Here is a 27372-nt window from a genome sequence, read left to right on the forward strand (position 1 = left end):
ATTTTATGTTGTGAAACATATTGCAAAAGCGACTGATCTGTTAAAAGAGTACGTTTTGCTTCTACTCATTCATCCTCCCAGTTGTCCCCTGACTCTTTACACACGTTTTGAATGAACTCTGATTTGTGTAATTTTTTATTGTGCTATATTACAGATACAACGACTGCTACAACCACTGCTGCTACAACAACTACTGCTTCCGTCACAACAACTGCTGCAACAACCACTACTGAAACAACACCGACTAACGTAACCCCCGCTCCTGCTGCCACAACAACTGCTGAAACAACACCGACTAACGTAACCACCGCTCCTGCTGCCACAACAACTGCTGCCACAAGAAATGCTGAAAAATGCTGCAACACCGACTAACGTAACCACCGCTCCTGCTGCCACAACAACTGCTGAAACAACACCGACTAACGTAACCGCCACTCCTGCTGCCACAAGAAATGCTGAAACAACACCGACTAACGTAACAACCGCTCCTGCTGCCACAATAAATGCTGCCACAACAAATGCTGAAACAACACCGACTAACGTAACCACCGCTCCTGCTGCCACAACCACTGCTGCCACAACAGATGCTGAAACAACACCGAGTAACGTCACCATTGCTCCTGCTGCCACAAGAACTGCTGAAACAATACCGACTAACGTAACCACCACTCCAGCTGCCACGACAACTGCTGCCACAACAACTGCTAAAACAACACCGACTAACGTAACCACCGCTCCTGCTGCCACAACAACTGCTGAAACAACACCGACTAACGTAACCACCGCTCCTGCTGCCACAACCACTGCTGAAACAACACCGAGTAACGTAACCACCACTTCTGCTGCTACAACAACTGGTGCATCTAGTATGTCAATCAAAACAGTTGTCATCGTTTTTCTCTCCTGCCTTTTTCGAACTCATGACATCTCGGTATGAATCCGTTATCTGTGAAATATATTTTTCAGTCAGTCTTCATACTTTTTGAATAGAAATAACTTCGAGGATGTAAAATGGAAACTTGGATTACACTGTGCGACATATTCTAGGATTCATATCAGCAAATCGTCTAACAGGTTAAGTTGCTTCAATCATGTCCTCTATGAGATCCTCAGTCACTTGCCATTTGAATGACGTGACACACATGTTCATCGATGTACAAGAGAAAGCAGTTGGTAGCATGTCCCAAGCTAGAAAACGATGTGGGTGTGTTCAGTAGCTCGCACTCATTTACACAATGTCTTCATCTAGACTTTTGATTCATCATAACACTGATAATTTGCAATATGAACAAGTAGAATAAACATGACTCCACATTTCAACGGTGTTCAAATATTATTTGTCATGGCAGAGGATACCAGAAATGTGGATGCCCACATTGTGACCATGTGGAGATTTGAACCGGGGATTTTGGCGTGACGAGCGAACGCCCTAACCTCAATGCTACCCCACCGATTCAAGACTTTTTCACTTTTCACAGTCAAATATAAGACCAAACATTACCCTTTAGGTCATGGATATTTGGGATGTTTATATGAGTTCTTCCCACTTCATCTTTTTCTTCGTTTTGGCTAGTGTATTTACAGTCGAGCACCGTTGTCTCGATATTCATGGGCAAAAGAAAAAATCCGAACTATCCGAAGAGCTATCCGAACTTCGAGACATCCGATCAGGGCATATCTCATATCACTATGAAAGAAAACAAGTGTGTTTTGATTCGAAACTATAGTGCAGTGTAGATCAGTAGTGGATAGTTGTAACAGTGAGTACTTCCTAATTAAATCCTTCTTAATTAATCCTTATTAAATAACAAGCAAGTGTCCCTCAGCTCAATTAGCCCTAATTAGTTTACACTACCACACCCCTTTGATTCAAGCCGCACCGTGTGAAAACGTGTGGAAACAACCTCAGTTCAGAGGTCCATATCGGTCAGTATTGACACACGCTATTACTCAAAGTGATTGACGTTGTTCCTGTGTAGACAGTCCTTCGACTGAAAGAGACAGTTGCCACCTGTCAAAGGGGCTTCGCAGGATTATGTTTTATTTTAAGTTGTGAAACGTATTGCAAAAGCGACTGATCTGTTAAAACATTAATGTTTTGTTTCTTCATGTAGTCACACATCCTTGCAGTTTCAATCAAACTTGCCATGATTTCGCCATGTGGATATGGCCTAGCTATCTATTGTACATCAAATGACTGTGCAGAGTAGCCTCCCTTACGTCAGCCAGGAAACTACATGTTAGATCGTGAGACCCTACCAACAAACAGGCCAGACCCTTGACCGCCCAAGATCGAAATACCAAGAGTCACAACACCGGCCGAAGACCGCTACATCCAGCAGATCCACCTCCGGAACAGATTCGTGACGGCGACGTCAAAGATGGCGACAGCACTAGGACATGCCATCATCAGATGGACAGTCCTACGACTTGATATGCGTTGGTAGTAGGGACATGATGAAAGTCGGTTCAGACTGTTCAGAAAAGATGGCAGAGTTTTTCGACGTAAAGGTGAGCGACTGGTTCCAAACTGCATTCAAGAAGTTCATCCGTTCGATGGAGGAGGCGTCATTGTATGGGGGGTATTTGTGTCCAAAGAACAACAAGGCTGGTTTTTATCCGAGAAAGTCTGAATGCCCAGCGATACAGGGAAACCTTTGTGGTGCCCGTTTATTCGACAACAGTCAAGAGGACTCATTTTTGCAGCACAACAATTCAGTATGTCACACGGCCAGAATTGTTCGAGAATACCTGTACAACGTTAACGTCATTGTATTTCCTTGACCAGCACGTTCTCCAGACATGAACCCAATTGACCATCTCTTGGATCATCTTGATCGCCAGCTAAGGGCGTGTACCACCTCCATCGAACCGACAGGAACTTGAACGGAACCTCTTGGGCGTATGGAACAGGATTCCTGCTGACGTCATCTGCCGACTGACGACGTTAATGACGTGTGTTGGCGTGTATGAAGGCCCAGGGTATCACACTCGCTATTGATGACGTGTCCCCGACTCCTGTCTCATTATGTGACTCTTTGTGCACGTTTTGAATGAACTCTGATTTTAAGTTTTAATTTTGACCACTTGACTCTTTCTTAATGAATTGCGGCAAATGCATGGTCAGCATTCCAATGAATTGTCACTGAAATTATTAGTACATGATGTCTGTTTGTAACATAATTATCATATATCTCACATACGTCTTTGTTTCTGTTTGTTTGGTCCAGTGAAGTCGGTGATAACTTTAGTTGACAACTTGTCTCCATCCTTTAGACAATCACTAGTTACACATACTAAGACATTGGGATATTAATGTTTAATACCTAGGAAGGCATGTTGATATGAGAAGGAGTTAGTATAAATTTTGTTTTCCAAATGTGAAAATGTGAACAAACGAATAAATAAATAAATAAATAAATAAATAAATAAATAAATAAATAAATAAATAAATAAATAAATAAATAAATAAATAAATAAATAAATAAATAAATAAATAAATAAATAAATCAAAAATAAATAAATAAATAAATAAATAAATAAAAATAAATAAATAAATAAATAAATAAATAAATAAAAAAAAAAAAAAAAAAAAAATAAAAAAATAAATAAATAAATAAATAAATTTTACCGATTTCAGGAAGAGTAACAGGTGAGCGTACTCTAATTGTTTGCAATTTCAAACACATTCAGTCGAATCTGTTCCTAGCCCATTGCCCTCAGTCACCAAACTACCCACACTGGTCCAAACCATGGGAAAGAGATTGCATAATTTAGTCGACCTTTACGTGAAGCAGTTGGATTCTGAGAACACATCCTAACCCAGTCCTTTTGATACCAGACAAGTCGACGATGAGTTGATGAAGTTAATGAAATGTTTTATGTCATAGAATTTCCTACACAAGTTTAAACTACAACAAACGAACATTTCAATACATATGGTTACATTTATCTGGGAAGGAACGTTTCAGACATACAAAAACAGTTTTGAGAATTTCAACATTAAGGGATACCACACTTCTCCCATCCAGCACTGGCGGACTTGAAGCACCACAGAAACCCGGCTGGAAGGACGGTGCTGCCAGAAGGATCACGGCAGTAGTTTCTGGGCTAGATATGGGCTTCTTATTACCCATGTGGTAAACGTATGGGTAGTTGCATACTAATCTCGTACGTTACACGAGTGTTGTATTGCGTTGACCTGTGTCGTAACGACTTGACCTCAGATTCTAACGATTTGATTGGATAACCGATGACCTCTCACGTTTTGACGGAACTACTTTTTATTAATAACAAACACGTGAATTCATTCATTCCACAACTTATATGCATTGCTGTTTAATTGTGAGTCGAACTGAGACATTATATCCGTGGAAAAACATAAACGCAATGTTTCCACCAGTGATGTTAGCCGAGTGAAGCAACTGTAAACCAAGAAAGAGGGTGCTACGGGGTAGTTTAATGTATGAGGCTGTACGAGGCGATGACAACCAACATGTATCGTGACGTCGGTTACCAAGGGAGCAGACGAGAATGGCGTAGTGACGTCAATACGGTGTGACGTCATGCAAAAAGTGTACTACAGAACAAAATTCTTCCGCAACCTTTTTCTAAAACCTGTTTCGCTCGGTCAGATACCTTAGGAAGGACACTCGTTTCGTATAATTCGTATGTAATGAAACCTCGTGTAGTATTCTCTATATACTTTGTAACCAAGTGGAGAATCGACTCGGCGTATAAATTCTAGGCTACCCCACCGCCCGTATGCTGTTGAACTGTGACTAACAATTATATAAGTAGGCAAATCATTACATGCCAACCTTATGGGAAACATATAATCATTTTGTCTGAGGCACTGATGCTGATCCCAATACGGATAAAGATAGTGCGAAATACTCCCTCCACCTCCCCCAAAAGAAATAATAATGATAATGATCATTAATACAAAAATTAAATGAAATATTTTGAAAATTAAATAAGAACATTATAATAAAAGAGTAAGAGGTATGTACCACGGAGAGAAATATTTTTCTGCGGATCATGTCAAATATTTTCCTTACGGCCTCAGGACATCAAATGTATCAGGTAGAGATATTTGATGGAAACAGCTTACCTTGACAGGAGCCACAGAAGACAGCTAACGCTGTGAGGAGCAGGAAACAAGTCATGCTGGAAGTTCAGTGAAGACTTCTTGAGGGCTGCTATCACCGAGCTACTTATAGTCAACGTCAGGTGGCAGGCAAACATCGGTGACGTGGATGAGTTTTGTTCTATCTACTCCGCCACCATCTGTATCAACAACATTTCCATGGACGTCACTGGCCATCTTTACTTGCATTGTTTCAAAACCGGTATTGTTCCTATCACAACGAACATGAATACATGTGGGATATAAATCTGTCACGTGTTTGTGTCCAAGTTGAAACTATATGTTGAGATCAGTCCGTAAAATAAGCTCAAAGAACAACCAAAGGGAAGTGATATAATTAAGAATGGTGTTTTCAAAATTGACTACGTTTACAAATCAATGCACATCACAACAAAGGCATTAGAAGATAGAGTGGTATTACAATTACAATAGTCAGACCAGACCAATTTAATTACTTGTTTTACAGATTTTTACAGAAACCCTAAAGGTAGGAGGGAAATATAAATCACCAGGTAAAGTAAAATTCATTTTAAATATTAAAAGTGTTTTACTTTTGACAATTTAATAAGTGTAGATTGGACAAAAAAGAAATCTTTAAAAATCTTGAAAGTTTACATTTTGAGACAGTAAAAACAGTAGCGTGTATTCTTGAGGGATGAATCTTTTTCTTATTCTTGAAAAAATACGAACGGCGGATCTGTAGTTCAAGTAATAAAATTGGTCCAGCCTAATATGATATAAACGGATTTGGGATTTCTGTTACAAGTATTGACACACGCTATTGCTCAAAGTGACTGACGTTGTTCCTGTGTAGACAGCCGTTCCTCCTTGGAGGGTGTAGCAGTCTTCTGAAACAGACAGTTGCCACGGGTCAAGGGGGCGTCACAAACTAATAAACTATTTCAGGAATATGTTTTATTTTATGTTGTGAAACATATTGCAAAAGCGACTGATCTGTTAAAAGAGTAAGTTTTGCTTCTACTCATTCATCCTCCCAGTTGTCCCCTGACCCTTTACACACGTTTTGAATGAACTCTGATTTGTGTAATTTTTTATTGTGCTATATTACAGATACAACGACTGCTACAACCACTGTTGCTACAACAACTACTGCTTCCGTCACAACAACTGCAACGTAACCAGCACTGCTGCTGCCACAACAGTTGCGGAAACAACAACTGCTGAAACAACACCGACTAACGTAACCCCCGCTCCTGCTGCCACAACAACTGCTGAAGCAACACCGACTAACGTAACCACCTGCTGCCACAACAACTGCTGCCACAAGAAATGCTGAAACAACACCGACTAACGTAACCACCGCTCCTGCTGCCACAACAACTGCTGAAGCAACACCGACTAACGTAACCACCGCTCCTGCTGCCACAACCCTTGCTGAAACAACACCGAGTAACGTAACCACCGCTCCTGCTGCCACAACCACTGCTGAAACAACACCGAGTAACGTAACCACCGCTCCTGCTGCCACAACCACTGCTGAAGCAACACCGAGTAACGTAAGCACCACTCCTGCTGCCACAACCACTGCTGAAGCAACACCGACTAACGTAACCACTACTCCTGCTGCCACAACAACTGCTGAAACAACACCGAGTAACGTAACCACCGCTCCTGCTGCCACAACCACTGCTGAAACAACACCGAGTAACGTAACCACCACTTCTGCTGCTACAACAACTGGTGCATCTAGTATGTCAATCAAAACAGTTGTCATCGTTTTTCTCTCCTGCCTTTTTCGAACTCATGACATCTCGGTATGAATCCGTAATCTGTGAAATATATTTTTCAGTCAGTCTTCATACTTTTTGAAATAGAAATAACTTCGAGGATGTAAAATGCAAACTTGGATTACACTGTGCGACATATTCTAGGATTCATATCACCAATCGTCTAAGAGGTTAAGTTGCCTCAATCATGTCCTCTATGAGATCCTCAGTCACTTGCCATTTGAGTGACGTGACACACAAGTTCATCGATGTACAAGAGAAAGCAGTTGGTAGCATGTCCCAAGCTGGAAAACGATTTGGGTGTGTTCAGTAGCTCGCACTCATTTACACAATGTCTTCATCTAGACTTTTGATTCATCATAACACTGATACTTTGCAATATGAACAAGTAGAATAAAGATGACGCCACATTTTAACTGTGTTCAAATATTATTTGTCATGGCAGAGGATACCAGAAATGTGGATGCCCACATTGTGACCATGTGGAGATTTGAACCGGGGATTTTGGCGTGACGAGCGAACGCCCTAATCTCAATGCTACCCACGGATTCAAGACTTTTTCACTTTTCACAGTCAAATATAAGACCAAACATTACCCTTTAGGTCATGGATATTAGGGAAATTTATATGAGTTCTTCCCACTTCATCTTTTTCTTCTTCAAATGCATGGTCAACATTGCAATGAATTTTCATTGAAATTATTTCTACGTGATTTCTGTTTGTAAAATAATTATCATAAAACTCTCATACGTCTTTGTTTCTGTTTGTTTGGTCCTGTGAACGCGGTGATAACTTTCTTTTGCCCGGTAGTGTAGTTGTAGCTACAGTGGTTGGAGTAGCCGATGATGTATCCATGTGTGTGATGGCCAGTCCCGGCGGGTGTGTTCGTTTCTGGTGACGGATGTTATACAGCTGTAAACGACAGTGCCGTTCACGATGGTATAACAAACGATAGCAGCTGAAATGGAATAATATTGCGTATATCTGCTTCTCCGTATTAAATTTCAGTAAGTTCGAAAATACTAATCCTACCAGTATCGCCAAACAGTATTTTCTGCATACATGGAATAAAGATTTGATCGTTGATGTAAGCACACAGACACCTGCCAACAAGATCCATGAATAGTTCGTTTCCATGTCTATCATAAGAACTTAACGGCAATTATTCAGATATTCGTTTATAGTTTCTACATGTTGATGTCAGTGTGACTTGGGTGAGTTTCTGAAATTCGCTTTGCGAAAATGTAGATAAGATGCCATTCGACCACACATGAAACACCTGTCAAACATATAGTAACAGTCTATGACATTAATAGACAAACGAAAACAGAAAAAGATAATAGATACAGGTTAACATGTTGACGAATTATACCCCACCACACACATGCCCTTTCAATAAATAAATCAAAGAAATAATAAATTGTATTATTGTTATTATTATGTTAGTACATCACAGTTACAAGTTAATACACTATTTCATTTCATTAAATGTATGCAAATATCTAAAATACAGACATATATACAACTCTACCACAGAATGAATGAATAAATGAACGAATGAAAAGCATTACCCTACATTCGTGAAATAGATATCATTGAACATTCTAAACTTTATCCTTGGTCCATTCAAAATTTCTTGGGCCCCTTGGACACACAATGATATCATGCCAGTCACGAACAAGACGGCTGATAAAGACAACTTACCATGGCACTTTGATTAGCAGGGAAAGAGTCATGTTGAAGGGTCACAGCAGATTCTTGACGGTATCAACCCGGAAGACGTTACTTGTAGTCAACGTCGTCAGGTGGTAGGCAAACATCGGTGACGTAGATGGGTTTTGTTCCATCCACTCCGCCACCATCTGTGTCAACAGCACCTCAAGCTTCCTCGCCGACTGCGTCCTTCGATGTATAGAATCCCCTGGCAGCCAACACATACCGTCTTTATATAGGTAGTTTAGACTTTCTTATCTATACAATACCTTGAGAACAATTGAATGCAATAGGAGCTGCAAACAGTTCAAAGGAACACTCCTGACAGGAGGAGCGTGAGTGTGTGTTCGTGCAGGGGCTGAATGTATTAGAATTGGCAGTGTTTTCTGGTAATACGAAAATAATAACAATGACCATTCAGTAAAGCGCCTGTTTCCACACACTTGTGCATGCTGAAAGGGTTAACGCATTATTAACAGTCATATGACTTATTCCACCGGGTACCCATTCACTGCTGGGTGAACAGAGACAAGTTTGAACAAAGTCACATGCCCAAGGTGAGACCGAATGTGCCACGAGTGCTTCGTTGTGGGGCAGAGACTAGATTTTCGAAGCTCTCTTAGCGCTAAGATAGTCGTAAGTGCCATACATTAACATTACCTTACGACTATCTTAGCGCTAAGAGAGCTTCAAAAATCTAGGCCCAGGACTGAAGTCCTAGAAAACTCCCAGGAGACACGCTGCCAAACACGGTCACGGTCACCAAGGACTGTCCATGATCAACGTTTCTTAACTTCAACTGATGTTTGACCTGGGCTCTATGTACAGGGCCACACACCACCACTAATGTTCTAATGGCTTAATTTTTTTACTTACTTGCTTATTTAATCAAGGGTAGTGTGTAGTGTTAGACATCCCCTTCATTGGACTGTAGGTGAGTGCATGGATATTGTTTTTCGCTGCTGTCTACCCGTAAGGTCCTTGTTAGAATTGATCTTCAACAACCCATCCTTGTAGTAAAAGGCGACTGACGGGGTCGGGTGGTCATACCAGAAGACTTAGCTGACACATGTCATCGTATCTCAGTGGCGTGACCAAGTGATCCAATCCAATTTTGATCCTTTTTTGTTGTGCCATATACGGCAATATCATGTAGGCAGAACATGGATTTGGCGACCGACATAGAAATATGTACATGTATGTGTGTTAACTGTGCTAAGCAGATGTATTTTATTTAGCAAAGGGAGGTCTTTCTGTGTTCAAAGGGGATTGTGTTATGTGACAGTGTTTGAAGACATTGTAGAACAGTATTGTATTTGCATTACATTTTTCTGTTAAGATTCATTGGAGAGCACACTTGTGCTGGTTACTATATCAACACTGGAAGACCAAGACAAGTCTGGAAATCTTATGCCTTCACTATTCCAGTGTAGTCGAATCCAGAGTTAGATAATGTTGTGGAAACTTTTGTTAAATTATAAAGGGGCAGCTCTTGTCTGTCATCTCACACAACCTCTCAAGTGTCAAGAAGATCAGCAGTTTTGTGAAGATCACTGTTCACCCTGGATACTCAGCCTGGGCCTGTTTTTGAACCGTGACCATTGTTGCAGCGAGGTTAATATTATCAACAGTCTCTTTATCATTATAATGGCTCTGTTTATATCATATTAGGCCAGAACAATTTTATTTCTTGAAATACAGATCAGCCGTTCGTATTGTTTCAAGAATAAGAAAACAATTCATCCCTCAAGAAATAAACGCTACTGTTTTTACTGGCCCAAAATGTAAACTTTCAAGATATTTTTTAGATTTGTTCTTGTCCCATCTACACTTAATAAATTGTCAAAAGTAAAACACTTTTAATATTTATAATGAATTTTACTTTGACTGGTGATTTTTATTTCTCTCCTACCTTTAGGGTTTCTGAGGACAAAAATCCGTAAAACTAGTAATTAAATTGGTCTGGCCTGACCAACTTTATTTGTAATACCACTCTATCTTGTACTGCCTTTGTTGTGATGTGCATTGATTTGTAAACGTAGTCAATTTTAAAAACACAATTCCTAATTATATCACTTCTCTTTGGTTGTTCTTTGAGCTTATTTTACGGACTGATCTCAACATATAGTTTCAACTTTCGACAGAAACACGTGACAGATTTATATACCACATGTGTTCATGTTCATTGTGATAGGAACAATACCGGTTTTGAAACAATGCAAGTAAAGATGGCCAGTGACGTCCATGGAGATGTTGTTGATACAGATGGTGACGGAGTAGATGGAACAAAACTCATCCACGTCACTGATGTTTGCCTACCATCTGACGTTGACTATAAGTAGCTCGGTGATAGCAGCCCTCAAGAAGTCTTCACTGAACTTCCAGCATGACTTGTCTCCTGCTCCTCACAGCTTTAGCTGTCTTCTGTGGCTCCTGTCAAGGTAAGCTGTCTCCATGGAATATCTCTACCTGGAACATGCAAAATACATTTGATGTCCTGAGGCCGTAAGGAAATAATTTGACATGATCCGCAGAAAAATGTTTCTCTCCGTGGTACATACCTCTTACTCTTTTAATGTAATGTTCTTATTTAATTTTCAAAATATTTCATATAATTTTTGTATTAATGATCATTATCATTATTATTTGTTTTGGGGAGGTCGAGGGAGTATTTCACGCTATCTTTATCCGCATTGGGATCAGTATCAATGCCTCAGACAAAATGATTATATGTTTCCCATAAGGTTGGCATGTAATGATTTGCCTACTAATATAATTGTTAGTCACAGTTCAACAGCATACGGGGTACCCTAGAGGTTAAACGCCGAGTCGATTCCCCACTTGGGTACAAAGAATATAGAGAATACTACACGAGGTTTAATTAAATACGAGCGAAAGCGAGGTCAGAAACCATAGGAAGGTCACGAGTTTCGTATAATTCGTATGTAGTGAGACCGGGTGTGGTATTTTATTTATTACCCACGTCCTACATGCATTACATTGACAAAATAACGTATTTTTGTTATTTTTATAGTTATAAACCGAAATCAGGTTTCATAAAAAGTTTGCGGAAGAATTTTGTTCTGTAGTACACTTTTTGCATGACGTCACACTGTATTGATGTCACTATGCCATTCTCGTCTGCTCCCCTTGGTAACCGACGTCACGATGCATGTTGGTTGTCATCGCCTCGTACAGCCTCATACATTAAACTACCCAGTATCACCCTCTTTCTTGGTTTACAGTTGCTTCACTCCCCTAACATCACTGGTGGAAACATTGCGTTTATGTTTTTCGACGGATATAATGTCTCAGTTCGACTCACAATTAAACAGCAATGCATATAAGTTGTGGAATGAATGAATTCACGTGTTTGTTATTAATAAAAAGTAGTTCCGTCACAACGTGAGAGGTCATCGGTTATCCAATCAAATCGGTAGAATTTGAGGTCAAGTCGTTACGACACAGGTCAACGCAATACAACACTCGTGTGACGTACGAGATTAGTATGCAACTACCCATACGTTGACCACGTGGGTAATAAGAAGCCCACATCTAGTGTCCCGTGCCGTGATATTGCTGGAACATTTCTAGAAGCATCATAAGACCATACTCATTAAACATGCTCATATAGCTGGAGTACCCTATCATTGTCATAAACAAACAAATCCCAGCACAAAACCTACTCGCCCACATTGTCAACAAGTTTAGATTGTCACTTTTAGCGACTCTATCTAATCAGATTGGCATCAATGGGAGGAAACACACAACGAATATGTGTTTTAGATCCATCATATTCGTTTGATTGTATATATAATGTGAAATTTGATTAAACGTAACTCTAACAATTATAGCATACCACTTAATCGCTATTCTACATGACTTAAGGGAAACATTCTTGACACTCGGTACTTGGTATCACCACCAAATGCAAGTGCATTTACAGCAGGCACAGAACATTAAAATTGACATTTGTGCTTCTTTGTGGCGGGGCAAATATTTTCATTATACAGTTATCAAAAATATATGTATGGAACCTAGTACAAACTTACAGATATGCTGCTAATTGAATTTCAGCTGCTACCGATTGTTACACAATTGTCGGCCGTACTGCCGTCTACAGTGGTACAACGTCCGTCACAACAAACAACCACACCTGCCAGGACTGGTCATCGCAGTCTCCAAACACACACGGCTACATCGACAGCTACTTCACCATCACCAACGGAGACGCCGGTCCTGGCCATGCAGGTGCTTCCAACTACTGCCGAGATCCTTGGGGAGGTAGCAAGAGAGTTTCCGGTTATCTGTGGTGTTACGTTGCTAGTGGCAATCCAAGATGGGAGAAATGTGACGTTCCCAAATGTCCTGACACCACCACTGCTGCTGCAACAACCACCTCTTCCGTAACAACCACTGCTTCCACTACAACTGCTTCCGTAACAACCACTGCCGCCGCTACAACTGCTTCTGCAACTACTGCTGCCGCAACAACAACTGCTTCTGCAACCACAACCGCTGCCGTGACCACCACTGCTTCTGCAACCACAACGGCTGCTGCTGCTACAACTGGCGCATCTGGTAAACCAACTTCTTATCTCGGTTTGAAATTTCCATTTCTATCCTGAATTTTTCGAAACCTGTACCTTCATGTTCCACAATGTCTTCAGCTTTACCATTGATTCATCATAACACTGATTCTTTGCGAGTAAGAAAAAAAGCATAACTGCATAATTTCTCTGTGTTCAAATATTGTGCCGTGTTTCTCAGACAGGAAGTCTTGATCTGTTTATGAAGGACTATCTGTGAAAAGATCCTATTTTAAAATGCCCGTAACTATGAACCAAGCTATGAACAAATATCTGATGCCCAAAGCAAGTCAGTTCTTATTTGATACATGAACCGTATAGCTATTTGTCAAGAATACATTTAACAAACAATAATCTACTCATACGTATTGAAGGAATTGATTTTGTTTCCATTCCCAGAAACTATGCTTTGCACTTTGGGGGTAGACACACAACACAAAATGTGACTACTTTGTTCTTTTTTATGCACTTTTTAAAGAAATAACTGTCATTTGCAGCAGCGGATTGCTACACAATTGTCGGCCGTACTGCCGTCTACAGTGGTACAACGTCCGTCACAACAAACAACCACACCTGCCAGGACTGGTCATCGCAGTCTCCAAACAGACACGGCTACATCGACAGCTATTTCACCATCACCAACGGAGACGCCGGTCCTGGCCATGCAGGTGCTTCCAACTACTGCCGAGATCCTTGGGGAGGTAGCAAGAGACCTTCCGGTTATCTGTGGTGTTACGTTGCTAGTGGCAATCCAAGATGGGAGAGATGTGACGTTCCCAAATGCCCTGACACCACCACTGCTGCTGCAACAACTGCTGGCACTACGGCTATTTGAACTACAACAACCCCTGCCACACCAACATCTTCAACGGTTAGATCAGAGATGTTTAAAAGAATCCAAGGTGAAGAGTGATGATCAAAGCACCTTTTGACATTTGACCATTCTCATAAAGTAATTACTCTAAATGAAAAGGTGTTTGTCATAAAAATAAACATACAAAATGAAAACATGTCTACGTTTGTAGTATTGGAAGATTGGCACTGATGCACGCACGTTGGCACACACGCACACACGCACACACACACACACACACACACACACACACACACACACACACACACACACACACACACACACACACACCATGTTTGTAACTGATGGATCCGACAGGACATGTCATCATGTTTGTTGCTGTCACCACAATTACAGCATATGTAGAAATGTGCTGAACGTGTTTACCATAAAAAGTGTTGACAGCAAAAGGCGTTTGATGACACTCTGCACAATCTTCGTGGAAAAGGTCTGCTTTTACTGGTACCTCAAACGGTGTGAAATGGAATCATATGATCAATAATTGGTATAACATTACTGAGTGTGTGAGTATGGTTTGACGCCATGTTTAGCAATCTTCCAGCATTGTGAGGGTGGAGGATCACAAAAATGGGCTGCGCAGATTGTAACCATGTGGAGACTTGAACTCGGGCTTTTGGTGTGACGAGCGAACACCCTAACCTCAAAGCTACCACTGATTCAATATGTTTGACTTGTCACAATCAAAAATAACGATTGACCATTGCCCTTCAGGTCATAGATATTAAGGAAGTTTATTTAAGTTTTTCTCACTTCAACTTTTTCTTCGTTTTGATTAGCGTCATTACATGTTTGGTTTCGTTGTCTTCAAAGACGTCAATATGCGCGTGATGTCATCTAAACAATTCATTGTTCACTTAAAATTGATCTAAATAAACGGGTTTCCATTTTCCGTTCAGGAACACATTTTCACACTAAACCCCAACATTTTATGGTACGACATTATTGCACCCGACCTCAAACAATCATTACATCCTCGTCACTTATATTCTGTGCAATGCTATTCCCATTAGTATCAATTAAGACATATAAATAAAATATGGACAAATACAGAATGCCCAAACTAGTGTCATGTCATGCCAAAAGGACATAATCAGCTTTGAAACTTTCAAATGCATTAAGACAAAAGACGATCTGGAAAATAAACATCCAAGGGCTGGTAACAATGACAGCTTGGATAACCATTACAAAAGGTGACATGTTGCCGTCCATGAAGATGCTGTTGACACAAATGGGAGTGAAGTTGTTGGTGGAAAACAATCAACGTCACCGATGTTGTTCGGAGGTGGATAAAAACTGCCCCATCGGGGTGTTGATAAACTATCCAAATAACTGATGAAACTGTTGTCTTTGGAAGGTTGAAGAAGATGCAACTGTTATGGAATGGCCTCAGTCCTTGGAGTAAAAACGGAACTTACATCAGTTAATCATAGTGATAAAGTATCACTATGTGCGAAGCTGCAGTTGACAACTTGTCTCCATTCTTTAAGCCATCACTAATTGCACATACTAAGATATTGGGATATTGATGTTTAATACCTAGGAAGGCATGTTGATATGAGAAGGAGTTAGTATAAACCTTTTTTCTTCAAATTTGTAAATTTGCATTTTTAATGTGCTTTGAAGATGTGATAGAATGATCAGTGTTTTTTTTCATGTAAGGTCTGACGAGAAAGTTTGGAAAGTATTAAATGCTGGATTGGATGGTTTGCAATGGAGTTAAGACACATACTACAATGTTTTGCCTTCTGATACCGCGATACGATTGATTAGCTTATGAATAATAAAGACGGGGTAACAGCAACATGCGTGTTAAACGTACTGCCACTGCCTGAAGGTTCGTACTTCACGAAAAAGGAGTGTGTAGTGTCTCTTGTGTAACAATTGGCGAGCCTCTGGATGCCTTGGCGCTAATGGTTTAGGATAGGAATGAATGAATGAATGAATGAATGAATGAATGAATGAATGGAAGGATGGACGAATGGAATAATTTGATTGAATAAATTCCTGAAAGCTGAAAGATATTGGATTTTGAGTTTAATCTAATCAAAACGTGCACCTCGACAGTTGCGCTAAATCAATGAGTTTATGTTATCGATATAAGGACATGTTTAAGCAAATTCTGGTCCTGGCTTCACTGACCTCAGCCACCAAACTTCCTTCCTCCATCGGAACAGTGGTTCAAACAACGGCAAAGGGGTCGGGTCGCCCAGTGAAGTCGGCCTTTACGAGAACGATCTTGATTCTGGGGATACATGTAACCCAGTCTCGTTGATGAGATCGAATTTCCAACACAAATTTAATATACAACAAACGAATATTTTAATACTTATGGGAACATTTTATTTTGGAAGGAACGTTTCAGACATACAAAAACGGTGTTGAGAATTTCAGCATTGCGGAATACCACACTTCTCCCATCCAGCACTGGCGGACTTGAAGCACCACAGAAACCCGGCTGGAAGGACGGTGCCACCGGAAGGATCACGGCAGTAGTTTCTGGCCCCGGCGAAACCAGAACCCGGGTCAGCGTTGGTGACGTCGAAGTGGCTAGGTTGGTAGGCGTGGTTGTTTGGGGATTTCTGTTCCCAGTATTGACACACGCTATTACTCAAAGTGACTGACGTTGTTCCTGTGTAGACAGCCGTACCTCCTTGGAGGGTGTAGCAGTCGGCTGAAAGGAACAGTGGCGGATGACGTCACAAGCTAATTAATTACATCATTATTATGTTTTTAGCTCATGTTGTGAACCGAATTACCAAAGTCGTCTTCTTGTTCAGTCATTTTTAAATTTATTTTTCATGCAGTCATACCTCCTCCTAGGTTCAATCAAACTTTGATTTTGCCTTTGGATATGGGTCAGCTAATTTACATCAATTGGCCGTGCAGAGTTGGTTCCCTTACACCTGCCAGGAAACTACATGTTTGATCGTAGGTTAGGATCTCGCATCACCCTCATATTGTGTCAGGTAAATTGTCTTGTGGATATGGCACAGATAATGTACATCAAATTGGACGTGCAGAGTTAATAATAATAATAATAATAATAATAATAATAATAATAGTAATAATGTGTCCATTTATACAGCGCCAAACTCCACACCAGGTGTGCTCATAGCGCTAACAATCAATAAGGCATTATTGAAGTCCATAGAACTTTTTGTAGAGAAAGGTTTTGAGGTGACGCTTAAAGTTTTCAAGGGTTGGAGACAGCTTAAGGTCATCAGGGAGAGAATTCCAACTGACCGATGCCATGTTCTGGTAAGACTTGTAGCCAAATGATTTGAGGTTCCACTTTGGTACACAGAGCAGATTAGATGAGGATGAAATCAGAGTTCTTGTTGGTGGGAGTTGCCTCCCTTCACCCTGTTATTGTTTCTAGGTTTGTTCAACAATCTTTAGAGAGACGGTTTGGTATATCTTTACCCCCAAGAAAACTAATTCCTGCACTTCAAAGTAAAGATTGAGTAAAGATTTTCCGACGTAAAACGAAAGTATGCCATGGTGTGCCATGGAAACTACATAGAAATGGCTGCAAAAAGGCTATACTTAAGGGGAATTGAAATCGGGTTTTCGGACTGACGAGGGATACGATTAATCACTTGGCTGTCCAAGTCAGAATAACATGAAAAATTAGGAGTATATATAGGGTCATGTCAGAGGTAACCAAAGGTCGTTTTGATGCAAGGGAGTGCAAATCTGAACAGATGTGATATCTGGCCCAAGTCGCCCTAATACTATATCACCACCACTATCATGTGTTAATATATCATACACCTATAATGTGTTAATATATCATACATACGTTTTGGGGTCGTCACAGATCCACTGACGGTGGAACAGTCGGGGACGTTACAGTTCTCGTAGCCACCACTCGTCACAAAACACCACAGAGAGCCTAAAGGGGATACAGGTCCACCTGAAGGGTCGCGGCAGTAGTTCTGGGCGCCGTTGTAGCCGGGCCCAGCCGCCCCGTTGGTTGTGTCGAAGTAACTCGAGAAATATGAGTGTTGGTTCGGGGTCTGGGATGACCATTGTTGACAAGTTTTGCCAGTATTGGACACACTGGCTGTGCCGCTGTAGACCGCTGTGCCTCCTTGACGGTTGAAACATCCAAAACCTAAAACGACGACGATAACGACGATGATAATGATGATGAAAACGATGATGATAATGATGATCAGTGTCATCAATGCAATAGAGGAAAACTCATGGCAGTACCACCCATATCATGTGTCAGTACCATCCGTGTACGTACCACTCATGACAGTACCTTATGTTCCTTTAACAGCCTTTCAAGTACCACCCGTGTAGACACATTCCGTGCCAGTACTACCCATGCAAGTACCAGTCGTACCTCACAATATGCCAGTACCACCCTCACATATCTCCAGAACTTGTACTTGCGCGCGCCAACTTGCGATATGCGAAACGGGGCCAGCTTACTTCTGGTGCCAGCTTTCCGATGACAGGCGTATATTGAAGAACCAGGGCCTATATTTTCGAAGCTCTCTTAGCGCTAAGATAGTGATAAGTTAATGTTAATGCATGACACTAACGACTATCTTAGCGCTAAGAGAGCTTCGAAAATCTAGGCCCAGTTTTGGTTCCAAATTGCACGACCACCAAATATGACTTTACTAGACCGGACCAAGTGTACAACCATGCTTGGCTGTCATAGCTGTTGACAGTCGTAATAGTTGGCTAAGTTGATGATGGTTAGATCGGACATTTGTTATTCCTGCAAGGATTATCGGCTCCTTACTGTCAACTGACAACCATGAGACCATTCGAAAAGGTATGAAATGTTGTTTGTCACCGGAAGTACTAAGGTCTCGCGAAGTGCCGTGGCCTAGTTACGGGCCATATACTTCTGTCAACCAACAATCTAGTAACGCCCTCTGCTATCTGTACCTTTCTCCCGTCCCAGCACCATCAATACCAAAACTGACATTTCTACCATATGTGTCCATACCTCCAGCAGCAATTGCTGCTGTGACCGCATTGCCTGTGCCAGTACCGCCTGTGCCAGTACCACCTGGGCCAGTACCACCTGTGCCTGGTCCACCGCTACACAGGGGAACAGGGGTGCATCTTGCCCAGACTCCACTGGGGACGAAACACCACAGAAACCCTGCAGGAGATACAGGTCCACCTGAAGGGTCGCGGCAGTAGTTGCTGGCGCCGCTGTAGCCGGAGCCAGATCCCCCGTTGGTTATGTCGAAGTAACTCGAGTAGTATGAGTGTTGGTTGGGGGTCTGGGATGACCACTGCTGACACGTCTGACCATCCACCGACACATCTGCTGTACCGCTGTAGACAGCCGTGCCGCTTTGAAGGAAGTAGCAACCTAAATCTGCAATGGTGATGAGTGAGTGAGTGAGTGAGTGATCTTAGTTTTACGCCGCACATTTTCAAGATATATGGAGGCGGTCTGTAAATAACCAGACAATCCAGTGATCAACAGCATGAGCATCGATCTACGCAATTAGAATTGAAGAAGATGCAAGTTTGGATGCAAACACCCAGGACCCAGATGATACTGTCCTTATCAGTATCTTATATCATTGTTTATAACATTAGATACAGCCATGCATTGGGATTCCAACATACATGTATATGATGATAAAGCTGAAGAACCGTGGAAGGAGTGGGTGTCTGGGTTAGACTTGGCGTAGAAGGGTTGGCTGGTTGGGTTGTTGTTTAACGCCGCACTCAGCAATATTTCAGCTATGTGGCGGCGGTCCGTATTTAATCGAGTTTGGACAATCCAGTGATCAACAGCATGAGCATCGATTTACACAATTGGTGTAGAAGGGTATGAGGTAAGTTGTAGATTGATAGAGTAGATGTTGCAGAGAGAGACATACGACATTCGACAGTCGGGTTTGGTTGGAAAGGCAGGGGTAGATAGCGACGTTAAGAGAAACTTACCTTTAGTTGTAGTAGGTGTTGTCGTTGTAGTGGTTGTAGTAGTAGTTGTTGTTGTTGTGGTAGTGGTTGTAGTTGTAGTAGTAGGAGTTGTGGTTGTAGTTGGTGTTGTAGTAGTTGTAGCTTCGGTAGTTGTAGTTGGTGTTGTGGTTGTAGTTGATGTTGTTGTAGTAGTAGTAGGTTCGGTGGTCGTAGTTGGTGTTGTTGTAGTAGTCGGTGTTGTAGTAGTAGTAGCTTCGGTGGTCGTAGTTGGTGTTGTAGTAGTAGGTTCGGTGGTCGTAGTTGGTGTTGTGGTCGTAGTCGGTGTAGTAGTAGTTGGTGTGGTAGTCGTAGTTGGTGTTGTAGTCGTAGTCGGTGTGGTAGTAGTAGTTGGTGTTGTAGTTGTAGTTGGGTGTTGTAGTTGTAGTTGGTGTTGTAGTCGTAGTTGGTGTTGTAGTAGTAGTTGGTGTTGTAGTAGTTGGCGTTGTAGTCGTAGTCGGTGTTGTAGTAGTAGTTGGTGTTGTAGTGGTAGTTGTGGTTGTAGTCGTAGTCGGTGTTGTAGTAGTTGTTGTAGTAGTAGTTGTCGTTGTCGTAGTCGTCGTTGTAGTTGTCGTAGTCGTCGTTGTCGTGGTTGTCAAAGCACAATTAGGAATATCGCATCTCCCCCATCCAGGCCCTGTGCTGTAGAAACACCAAAGGTACCCAGCAGGTCTAACGCTTCCCGCGGCAGGGTCACGGCAGTAGTTGTTGGCGCCTTCGTAGCCTGCGGCGGCGTCTCCGTTAGCCACGTCGAAAAAGTAAGAGTAATAAGAATGAGGATTGGGAGACAATGTACTCCACGTTTGGCAGGGTATGTTCCCTATTGACACCGAGGTGCTTCCACTGTACACGGCCTGACCTCCTTGTAGATTGAAACATTCGGCAGCACCTGAAACTGTGTTCATTCAATTGTGAGTGAGTGAGTGAGTTTAGTTTTACGCCGCTTTTAGCAATATTCCAGCAATATCACGGCGGGGGACACCAGAAATGGGCTTCACACATTGAATCGGACCCGGGTTTTATTTTAGGCGTGACGAGCCACCCCACCGCCCCCGAATGAATGAATGAATGAATGAATGAATGAATAGCCGTGACGTGTTGGACTTACCTACGGGTGCTGAGCACTTTGGAACGTTGCAAGCTCCCCAACCCGCGCCATCGGCATAGTAACACCACAAATAGCCGCTGGCAGAGATGGAACCCCCTGAAGGGTCGCGGCAGTAGTTTGAAGCACCCGCGTAGCCGGGTAAGTTGTTACCGTTGGTGACGGAAAAGTACGATTCATAATACGGGTGGTTGTTTGGAAAGGTATTTTGCCAGGCCTGACACGGCCGCCCCGATGCTGTGGAAGACTGTGTTCCACTGTACACGGCTATTGATCCTTGCAGTGTGTAGCACGAAGTGTTACCTGTGAAACACATAAAATGTAATCATTATACATGCATTATACGACCGCATCGGTCATTTAGGTGCCCAAATGTACGGTTTGTTTGATGTTTCACACCTACCTCAACAATATTCCAGCCGTATGACGTGGATTTGTAAATAATCGAATCTGGACCAGACGATCCAGTGATTAACACCATGAGCACCGATCAACGCAATTGGTATACGACGACATGTGTTAGCATATGTACATGTCCGATAGTGGGATAGATTACCTGTGCATGACCGACCGCAGTATGATCATACCTGTACATGTCACTTTACAGTATGAGGACACTTATATATGCCACGTGATAGTTTGATAACACTTTGATAACAGGATGATAACCCTTATCAATGTCATTTCACAGAATAACAAAACTTTTACATGTCAGTTCTCAGGATAACACACGTCAGTTCGTAAATGATAATACTTGTTCATGTCACTTGACAGAATGGTAATACTTGTTCATGTCACTTGACAGAATAATAATACTTGTTCATGTCACTTGACAGAATAATAATACTTGTTCATGTCACTTGACAGAATAATAATACTTGTTCATGTCACTTGACAGAATGGTAATACTTGTTTGTCACTTGACAGAATGATAATACTTGTTTGTCACCTGACAGAATGATAATACAGAATGATAATACTTGTTCATGTCACTTGACAAAATGATAATACTTGTTCATGTTACTTGACAGAATGATAATACTTGTTTGTCACCTGACAGAATGATAATACATAATGATAATACTTGTTTGTCACCTGACAGAATGATAATACAGAATGATAATACTTGTTCATGTCACTTGACAGAATGATAATACTTGTTCATGTTACTTGACAGAATGATAATACTTGTTTGTCACCTGACAGAATGATAATACATAATAATAATACTTGTTTGTCACCTGACAGAATGATAATACAGAATGATAATACTTGTTCATGCCACTTGGCAGAATGATAATACTTGTTTGTCACTTGACAGAATGGTAACAACATCAGTCACGTTCCGATCGCAATCCTGATAAATGGACGTTCCAGATGATGCGATGCCCATGTAGTATCTGATAATAATCAATGAATACACACTATTACTGTTAAACTTTAAATACTCCCGCTATGGATGTAACCCGTGCTCGTAGATTTTACCAACGAGGTAAAGGCCTCGGACTTATATCACTTAAGTCGTTCCTGATGACTTTGATCACTGGATTGTCTGGTCCAGACTCGACTATTTACACACCACCGCCATATAACAGCTGTATTGCTGAGTGCGGCGTTAAATAAAAGATCCCAACCAAGCATAAAAAAACAACCAACCTGCCCTTACAACATTCCAGCTGGATTGCTGTATTATCATTAAAATACTATTGGAAAACGGTTGAAAAACCGATTTTTGCCTGTTAGTAGTCCGTAGACATCAAAGACATTTCCAAATTTCCCCCATAATAATTAATGTCAAGTTCAATGACCTTTTTGCACTTGTACCATATGTGATTGTATTTCTTCCGGCGGACAATTTACTTGCCATGCATATTTACCGTGATTGCAATGAGAAAGATCGTTTCGTCTCACCTTGTACTGTCGCCGTCATCATCAACAGCATCAGCAGAACGACATCCTCTACAGCACGCATGGTGAGAGACAACTCTACCACTGCCAGATATGTTCTCCTTAACGCCGATATCTACTACACTGCTTATACAATTTGACACCTTGATTCCTTGGTGCTCAACGACGCGTTTGGCTCATGGCACTCAATATGACTACATGTACCTTGCTTGGATCAACCTGATATGTATGTTGTGATTTATGTGCTGTTTGTAACTGATCATAAAGGAAAGGGTGTGGGTGTCGATGATATGTACTAACTGTACTCTGCATTATAAATGACTACTTATTCAATAATAGAAACGACAGCTACTAAATACGTCAGATGTTATAGCTGTACGCTTAATTCAATGGCAACGATATATATTTGACAGGCGAGAAATGTTCTACAATAGTAGGTCTTATTGAAAGTAGTGTCATTTCATTGCCAGTGCCTTGGTTGCAGTTTCAAAACACTGTCAGTGTATGGCACGGAGGGTGAACGGGTGTGGGTCGGAGGCATTAATGGGTCAGTGAGTGAGGTTGGTTTTACGCCGCTTATAGCAATAATCCAGCAGTATCACGGCGGGGGATACTGAAATTGGCTTCACACATAGTACCCATGCGGGGAATGAACCCGGATTTTGGCGTGACGAGCGAACGCTTTAACCACTAGGTTACCCACCGCCCCAAGACATTAATGATATTTCCGACGCATATTTTGGCACATCTAGGCTTTAATGTCTGTTCTTTTTATAACTGCAAGAAGTAATGTATCTCCCCTTACAAAGCTGGATCCTGTATCAATCAATTCATCATTATAATTGTATATCCTAGCCTGCCCTACACGTAAATAGGCCGGCGAAGAATTGGTCTTCACTTACCCATGCTTTCGTAAGAGGCGGCTTGCATGATCGGGTGGTCAGGCTCACTGACATGGTTGACACATTATCATATTTAATTTAAATAGTTTTAATAAAAAATATAGTGTCATCAGCAAAACAGTTTACTGATAACGATTTCCACTGTAAAATACAAATGAAAGAGGGCCCAGGACTGAACCTTGGCGAGAACCAGTTATATTTAGGCCATTTAACTACATACATTACAGTGGACACGCAAACATGTCATTGATTTGTAATGGCCGTTCTTTCTTTCCCAGCTTTGGACTCTGTACATTGACCCACCAGACATCCTAAAGAAGCTTTAGAAATATCGATCATATCGTTTAGACCTGCGGAAATGAATGCTATCGAGTGGATTCTATAAATTGTCTGTTTGTACTGTCAATAGATGATAGACTTAACCGGGATTTCCTCAGTTGCTCTGGCTTATAAACAAGACTATTACAGTTCTAAACACCGTGTAATGTTTATTTGGGTTATAGTTGTGAGAAGGGGACAATGCTGAAGGTGCTTCTGACCATTAATTAGAGGTGAACGGTTCAGCCCTTGTTGGCGTTCTGTTATAGACAGACTTTACTTTGCAGTTAACGTCGAGTATTCGGATGTGTTCGTGCGAGTGTTAATGTTGGTGGTACGTCAAATGAGGTGAGGTGAAATTGGGTTTAACGTCGTGCTTGAGAATATTTCGCTCATATGACGACGTGCATGCGTGTGTATGTGTATGTGCGGGTGCTTGTACTAGCCCAGACTTAAGCTGGTTTTATAGTGCTAGCCCACTGAGATACCATGCCGCAGTGAAGCATGACTACCCCACTCAGACACATTATACTGACTCCGAGCCGACCAGTCCTTGTTGTACCCATTAATGCCGAGCGCTAGGCAGGGACCAACAAGTACCATATTTTAACAGTACTGCATGACTACCCCATTCAGACACATTATACTGACTCCGAGCCGACCAGTCCTTGTTGTACCCATTAATGCCGAGCGCTAGGCAGGGACCAACAAGTACCATATTTTAACCCGCGACCTTCCGCTCTCCGGGCGGACGCTCTAACCACTACACCACGGAGGCGGTCACGTCAAATGAAGTTTGACGTCATGTTAAAGCTCATTTCACTCTCGATCGTACAGTAACATGCATGCACGCGTGTGTATGTGTGTGTGTGTGCGCACGCGCGCTCGCCACTGCTTGTGCCGATCTGGACGTTTTTTTTATTGATGAAAAGCACACTGAGATGCAAGGCTAAACTTTAACACGAATACTCACTCAGACATAGGTCCCACTCGATGCCGAGGCAGGGTAATGACAAGTACTGTCTATCTGAATGGTCAGGAGTTTGAACCAACGACTTGCCGCTTTCCAGAAATTCTGTATCCAATAGACCACAGAGGCATGTACATGTGTACATATGCGTGTTAATGCATTTATGTGGGTTCTTTCATGTGCGTATGTGTCATGTATTCATTTCGGAATGAATACTATGTGTTCATTTCCGACGATCATGTGTCGGAATTTTCTTTTGTCTGTTTGTCAACTACCATGTATCAGAATGTCAGTGAGTTTACAGAGACAGTTCACAACCGTGTTTTTGTTGGTCGATCCTTGTTTGAGGTTTTGGCTTAGAGTGGGTGAATTTAATTTTACGCCGCAATATTCCAGCTACATTGCAGCGGTCTGTAAATACTCGAGTCTGCACAAGTCAATCCAGTGATCAACAGCATGAGCATCGATATACGAAATTGGGATATGTGTCAGCGATTCTGACCACCCGATCCCATTAGTCGCCTCTAACGACCAGTTTTTGTAACTGAAGATCAATTCTAACCCTGATCTTCACGGGTCTTTGGCTTAGGAGTCCATAGAGGACGCCATGGGAAAAACTAGAAAAATACTTTTGAATGCGCTAATGTGTAGCCACTGACGTATACACATCAAGAAACCTGACCTTCCCTGTTTGATTAAAGAAATTGATTTATATATACCATTGAATCTTCTGTCCTCATTGACACAATGTGATTGACAACAATCAGGAAAATATTGCACCTCATTTGCGAAATACCACGCTTGCATCCCAAGTAACAAGTTATTGGTCCCCATTATTCAAAGGGAACAAGCGTCCTGAGCTGATGATGATCCTGACCAGCTAAAACTGTACTGGGATCAACCAAACCCTCTTTCACCCCCATTACTACTGCTGCTGCTGCTGCCGAAGAAGAAGCTGAAAAAGACGAAGAAGAAAAAGACTGACTGACTGACTGAGTTTAGTTTTACGCCGCTTTTAGCAATATTCCAGCAATATCACGGCGGGGGACAACAGAAATGGGCTTAACACATTGTGCCCATGTGGGGAATCGAGCCCGGGTCTTCGGCGTGACGAGCCAACGCTTTAACCACTAGGCTTCCCCACCGCCCCAAGAAGAAAAAGAAGAAGAAGAGATGTACAGAAGAATATATTTTGGACCTTGTAAATGACAGGTGACTACAGGTTCATAATTTAGGGACGGGTTGGCAACACAACAGAACTTTTACAACTATTTATTTTTTTTACAGATAATTATATATTCATATACACGACTATAAAGATCAGCACTGACGAATAGCGCATGTCTCCCATCCCATGTCCATCATCCCATTATTCGGCAAGGTAACACCACAGGAAGCCAAAGGGGAGGATGTTCCCCTCTGCATCCACTCTCCAGGCAGACAAATGTCAACCGAGGAAGTACACGAAGAAGTACACATAGATATTGGACAACGCTTGCTGTAGCTCTCACTGCAAACAAGACGTAAGTTAGAATTTATAGGTATTACATATAAACAACCCTGGCCACAATTAACATTGAGTAATGGCGCATGTCTCCCATCCAGAAGAATCGGCAAAATAACACCACAGGTAGCCAAAAGGAAGAATGCTCCCTCCTGAAGGGTCGCGGCAGTAGTTGCTAGCGCCACCGTAGCCGGCGCCTGCGACGCCGTTGGTGGTGTCGAAGTAGCTGGCGATGTAGGCGTGGTTGTTTGGTGACTTGGTCTGCCACGACTGACATGTTTTCCCAGATGCGGTGACGGCCACTGTTCCACTGTAGACGGCCGTGCTTCCTTGTTTGGTAAAACAGGCCCCTGAAAGGAAGTGATATAATTTTTTAAGAGAATAAAAAATGTCTGAACTTTGAGACAACCACAGAAGTAATAAGAAGAGATATTGTGAGAATACGTCAATGTTCGCATACCTAAAAGTATATGTTCTTAACTAAATGATACTTTTTGAATACAAAATTTTACAAATAAACGATATCTGATTGTTGCTCATTCGTAATTACTCGCCTCTTTCCGTGACCTAAAAGAAAACTCGTACCTGTATAGTACGCCATTATTGCCAAGAATCGTGGCAAACCAATCAAATCGCGCGTAGCTAG

At 41.7% G+C, this 27372-nt stretch overlaps 2 protein-coding genes across 2 annotated transcripts in view; one reads left to right on the forward strand and one right to left on the reverse strand.

Moving 5' to 3' along the window:
* Window positions 1-10996: 10996 nt before the first annotated feature.
* LOC124285709 (plasminogen-like) lies at window positions 10997-14174 on the forward strand. The gene is made up of 4 exons (XM_046721984.1): window positions 10997-11051; window positions 12688-13191; window positions 13697-13991; window positions 14022-14174. Exons 1-4 carry the CDS (start codon window positions 10997-10999, stop codon window positions 14032-14034), a joined length of 867 nt encoding a protein of 288 aa, XP_046577940.1. The 3' UTR covers window positions 14035-14174.
* A 2237-nt stretch (window positions 14175-16411) lies between these two features.
* LOC124285710 (apolipoprotein(a)-like) overlaps window positions 16412-27372 on the reverse strand; it is a 36961-nt gene continuing 26000 nt past the window's right edge. The window contains exons 12-16 of the mRNA XM_046721986.1: window positions 26798-27076; window positions 21128-21427; window positions 19046-19426; window positions 17876-18190; window positions 16412-16744 (exon numbers count right to left, since the gene is read on the reverse strand). Coding sequence (XP_046577942.1) covers window positions 16461-16744; window positions 17876-18190; window positions 19046-19426; window positions 21128-21427; window positions 26798-27076 — 1559 coding nt within the window. The 3' untranslated portion in view covers window positions 16412-16460. The remainder of the gene's footprint in view (window positions 16745-17875; window positions 18191-19045; window positions 19427-21127; window positions 21428-26797; window positions 27077-27372) is intronic.

The sequence above is a fragment of the Haliotis rubra genome, unplaced genomic scaffold, assembly GCF_003918875.1.
Source record: "Haliotis rubra isolate DU_JTF1 unplaced genomic scaffold, ASM391887v1 Scf367, whole genome shotgun sequence".
Lineage (NCBI taxonomy): Eukaryota > Metazoa > Mollusca > Gastropoda > Lepetellida > Haliotidae > Haliotis > Haliotis rubra.

Excerpts from the sequence above, each read along its gene's own strand:
- LOC124285709 (XM_046721984.1), top strand. The coding sequence starts at position 10,997 with ATGACTTGTCTCCTGCTCCTCACAGCTTTAGCTGTCTTCTGTGGCTCC. Across the intron at positions 11,052-12,687 it reads CTTCTGTGGCTCCTGTCAAG|CTGCTACCGATTGTTACACA; the intron begins GTAAGCTGTCTC and ends ATTGAATTTCAG. Across the intron at positions 13,192-13,696 it reads TGCTACAACTGGCGCATCTG|CAGCGGATTGCTACACAATT; the intron begins GTAAACCAACTT and ends TGTCATTTGCAG.